Source organism: Denticeps clupeoides, chromosome 19 (assembly GCF_900700375.1).
Source record: "Denticeps clupeoides chromosome 19, fDenClu1.1, whole genome shotgun sequence".
In the NCBI taxonomy this organism is placed as follows: domain Eukaryota; kingdom Metazoa; phylum Chordata; class Actinopteri; order Clupeiformes; family Denticipitidae; genus Denticeps; species Denticeps clupeoides.
This window is the reverse complement of record NC_041725.1, coordinates 1890679-1895128: the sequence shown is the minus strand read 5'-3', so window position 1 is coordinate 1895128 and position 4450 is coordinate 1890679. Positions and strand designations below refer to the sequence as shown.

At 43.8% G+C, this 4450-nt stretch overlaps 1 protein-coding gene across 2 annotated transcripts; it reads right to left on the bottom strand.

The window, feature by feature from the left end:
• Window positions 1-837: 837 nt before the first annotated feature.
• gmnc (geminin coiled-coil domain containing) lies at window positions 838-2769 on the bottom strand. Of its 2 annotated transcripts, XM_028962422.1 has the most exons (5): window positions 2662-2769; window positions 2339-2483; window positions 2171-2238; window positions 1985-2101; window positions 838-1901 (listed from the first exon to the last, which is right to left on the bottom strand). In XM_028962422.1, the coding sequence occupies exons 1-5, from the start codon at window positions 2662-2664 to the stop codon at window positions 1089-1091; spliced, it is 1146 nt and encodes a 381-aa protein (XP_028818255.1). In that variant the 5' UTR covers window positions 2665-2769; the 3' UTR covers window positions 838-1088. The 2 variants fall into 2 exon arrangements, with proteins under 2 accessions (XP_028818255.1, XP_028818254.1); XM_028962421.1 differs by having other exon boundaries at window positions 1985-2238.
• Window positions 2770-4450: the final 1681 nt, after the last annotated feature.

The window sequence follows — 4450 nt, the reverse complement described above, 5'->3', positions numbered from 1 at the left end:
GCACCTTGGCGGATCGGGATTCGATGGGTCCGCTTCCTTGACCACTAGGCCACCAAATGAAAATGTAATGTACTGTATAAGCTACATTTCAAAACATTCACCAGAATCTGCATCTGTTGAAATAAGTGCAGTTGAGGTAAATTAATGACTTACACATATTGCATCTGAAATATTATCCTGTACATATCACCTTATATATACCATAACTTATTTGACCTTTATCCTGCACGTGCTGCTTATTGCACTTGCTGCTTATTGCACCTAAACTGCATTTCGTTGCCCTGTACTTGTACATGTGTAATGACAATAAATTTTAATCTAATCTAATATATTGTTGTAAAAAGGGCATGAATCTAACAGCACAAAATTAATTTTTACAAAAGGTAAATCAAATGATTGTAATATTGATCCAATAATTCAGTTGCTGAGTTTATATTTCACACCAGAACAATAACTATATAATTTTTCAATTCATCAGAAACTAAATAAGTGATCTACAATAAAAAGAAAAAATTTTTGACATGAGTTTTAATATTTTTTTCTTTAACAAACCATCCCATTATGTTGCCTTTCTTTTGCTTTGAATCTGGAGTTTTGATTTCCAGCAGTCATGTACCTTGCGTGTCGTGGCTCTAATAAAACCCTGGCACAGTATCAGCAAAACCTTGTTGACCCAAATCAGCACTCTGCTAATAATTTATCTAGTTCACTGATTCGAGTCTGGTAGTTTCTCTGAGCAAATACAGTATATCATGCTTTCTTCAAAGACAACATACAAAATGGCTTGGGTCAAGCTATACGCACGTTTGAAAGACTTTCAAAATGGAGGTAGTGAATTATGTACATGAACAAGCAGGATGTGAGTTATTTAATGATCATGAATCCTTTGTGACCGGTCATATGATTGCATATATACACTTATACATTCATAACCATAAGTCCATACATGTATGGTAGTGTAAGGAATGATAAAAACAACTTATTATAACTTCTATAAAAGTGTTATAGAACCCTATTGCAAAAGGAAAAACCTTTAAAAACGTTCCTCCTTCATGGTGTCTGTTCTGATGCTAGTTAGTCTCAGAAATCTAGGAGCATTGCTTAGGGACCCATGTGAAGTTCCAACCACCCTGAGCATCTTTGCGTACAAATGCTTGTCCCTGTGGAAAACTGTGAGTCCTGACACTGCTGCGTGGGCTGAGGGACATGCTAAATGCCAGGTCTGTTCTGCTTTGTGGGGTGGAGCACAACACCCTACTGCCTCCCGGTGGGCTGGGTGATCCCTGATATGGTACCTCTGGAGAGCAGTTTGGAGTAGAAGTTGCCACAGGGACGAGGCCGTCTGCTGGGCTGTGGAGAGACTTCTTCAGCCCAGGTAATGATAGGCCTGTGGGACAGTCACTGTACAGAGACGCCATGTCTATGGTGGAGCTGAACTCAGAACTTGAGTTAACAGAAGTGCTGCAGCTGCCTGGTGTGTCTAAACCATGATGGTAGATATTGGAGTTCATAACAGAGCTAAAGTCACATGTGGACTCGGCGGACAGACTATAACTGGTTGGGATGTCCATCACGCCCGAGTTGTAGATAGCTGTCGGTTTATTGCCTGGGCTGAAGCCACTGGTAGTTGAGCTAAAGCTGAGACGGGAGTCGTCATTGGTGGGGCTACTGTAGCTTGACTCAGGATCAATGGTGTCCTGGTCCTTCAAGCCAAGCGTCTCCAGGATCCAGGAGTCCAGAGGTGGGGCAGATGCCAGCTCTTCGGCCGAGCAGAACTCTAGAGAGAGGTTTCGGCAAGCGCGCTTCCCTTCTCCAGCCCCTAACAGCTGGCTCAGGGTTTGGAACTCGCCATCGCCCTGGAACACACGCTTCCTGTGGCGACTCGGAGCAGACAGGAGCTTCTACGACGGAGACAAAAAGCACATCAGGGACTACGTGCTCTACTGCCGAACAACGGGGAAAAGATGCGGAACAAATAGTTCACCTTCCGTTTCTCCTCCAGAGATTTAACAAATGAAGAGTTGAGGAACTCTCGGAGCTTGCAGTTTTCCTCGTGCAGCCTCGCCAGCTCTTCTTCTCTCTGCATCAACGTATCTTGAAGCTGACATTTGAGAAGTTGTGAGAATAATGAGATAGAACCCGCAGGAACGGAGTTTAATGCTTGACATACCTGCTTATTCCTCTGCAGATGTGGAGAAAGGTGATCGGACCAGGCTGGATCACAAGCCACTCCAGGCTCTGAATGACAGATTCACGCAAAATGGGGATGAAACTATGGGTGAGAAAAGTTGGCAAGAAAGTTGGAGACATGTTGAGGAGAGATTCCTGCTCGACTCACCCGGCCGCGGCGCGTTGTCGTGGGGACCAGCGTCCCAGAGGGACACCAGCGTCCCCGTGGAAACGTCAACAGTGGGGTCGGAGGAAGGGCAGTCGTAGTGCTGCCCCCCCACGAAACTCAGCTCTTGGCAGGACAGGAGGGTACTCTGGGGGGGGCGGACATTAATCTGATTTATTTATCTACTTATCGATCTGTTCGGTGTATATTAATAACCTAAAAACGAACACACGATGCTTATATGCTTGAAGGATATAATTTCATATTTCCTGTTGTCCGCGGCAGCGTGAATGGAATAAAAATGGAATAAAAGGACACGGACTCACCATTTCGCGTGTGACCGACCGCCGGGGTGTCACGCCTGGACTGGCGCCGTTTTCTCCACCAGCGACCTGGTTTGGCGGCTTCTGTCACGTGTCTGCTGGAGCCGTTATAGTCCAGATGAAGCAGTTCTGCCACGCGCCGCGATAATTGGTAATTACCCCCCCCCCCCCCCTCTCTCTCTCTCTCTCTCTCGCTCTCTTTCTATCCCTCTCTCTCTCTCTCTTTCTCTCCCTCTCCCTCTCTCTCTCCTCCTTCTCTCTCTCCCTCTCTCGCTCCCTGTGAATGTGCCCCCCCCTCTCTCTACTCTCCCTCTCTCTCCCTCTCTCTCTCACTCTTTCTCTCCCTCTCTCTTTCTCTGTCTCTCGCCCTCTCTCGCTCTCTTTCTCGCTCCCTGTGTGTGTGTGTGTGTGTGTGTGTGTTGGCGCTGTTGAGTAGCCTTGGAGAACTCTCATCCAGCAGAAGGACAGATATGTGGGGGTTAATATGTATCCCCCCCGAAGATAGTTTACAGGCACAACGAATCCATTTAAGAGCAGTGATGGGTTGACGGGCGTGTCACTGTGAAGTGGGAGCATACCAGCAAGTGACACATTAACATGTGTGTGCAGACTGGGATGATTGACTGTGTTCATAACCAACAGGTTGTCCTGTGCATGGTAGGTAAATATATAAGTAATATAAGTTAAATGTTCGTTTTAAAAAGTCTTCAAGGTGTTATGTAATGGCCATTGCCCAAACCGCATTTGGGCAACCAAATACCAAGGCAACAGTGGGAAAGAAAAACTTCCTGGAAGAAAGAAGCAAAAAAATTGTCCAACCTCCACACAGGACATGAGACTGGAGTTCAAAGCCACATGGGAGGTGAAGACAGAACACTCGTGATGGATCAAGATGACATGAAGGATATTTTTATTGTGTATGAAACACATGAATAACACGGAAACCCTGTTGTCACCCACATGTTGAATCTCTTTAAGCCATTTGGAAGCCTGTAGAATTAATGCATCTTGAACATCTCAGGGTGTTGGTCTAAAAAAAGTATGTGAACACTTTTAAATGTCATGGTTCTCTGATCTGTATTAAGAAATATGATGTGCCTAAAATAATAACACAAAAAAAATCAAATTTCACGTCTTTAATAAGAACAACCAGAAACAACTCATATTGCTAGTTGAAAGAGTACGTGAACCCTTGAGTTAAAGACCTCAAAAAAGCAAGACAGGTTTTAGCATACCTTGAGGCTTTAAAAAAAAAAGAATTTGGAGGTGTGTACCAGAGCTACTTAGGGAAAGGGGTTAGAAAAAGATTTAATAAATTCATCAACCTACAGCAAACACTTTGGAACTGCACTGTAAGTCTGCATTCATCAGTATGTAAATCATTGAACACGGGAAAAATGTAAATTAGGCTCTTTGAATTAGAAAATAATAGTGTAAATGTAACAAAATTAAAATATGTATGTATTGTGAACATTTTAGTTAAGTATGTTTCAATTGTTGATCAAGAATGTTGACTATACTAGTTTCTCTGACATTGACTAAAAGTGACTGAATTGAAAACCTGAAATCAATTGAATAATTTTTGGCCACCACCAGAAATTGAATAAGGCACCAGGAAGTGTCATCGGATCAGAATCGAGTAATAGGTTCATTTGCATCAGCCTGCCTGCTGATATACAGCTTATGCATTCTGTGTTGGTGCTGTTGTGGGGACAGTATAGAGTTCATTACTGCTTTGTTAGCATTGGAGAAGTGGAGGGGAAAGGAAGTGGCCGCGTAATCAGAAGGTTGC

Excerpts from the sequence above, each read along its gene's own strand:
- gmnc (XM_028962421.1), bottom strand. Across the intron at positions 2,239-2,338 it reads CGACAACGCGCCGCGGCCGG|AGCCTGGAGTGGCTTGTGAT; the intron begins GTGAGTCGAGCA and ends TCTGTCATTCAG. Across the intron at positions 1,902-1,984 it reads CTCTGGAGGAGAAACGGAAG|AAGCTCCTGTCTGCTCCGAG; the intron begins GTGAACTATTTG and ends TCTCCGTCGTAG.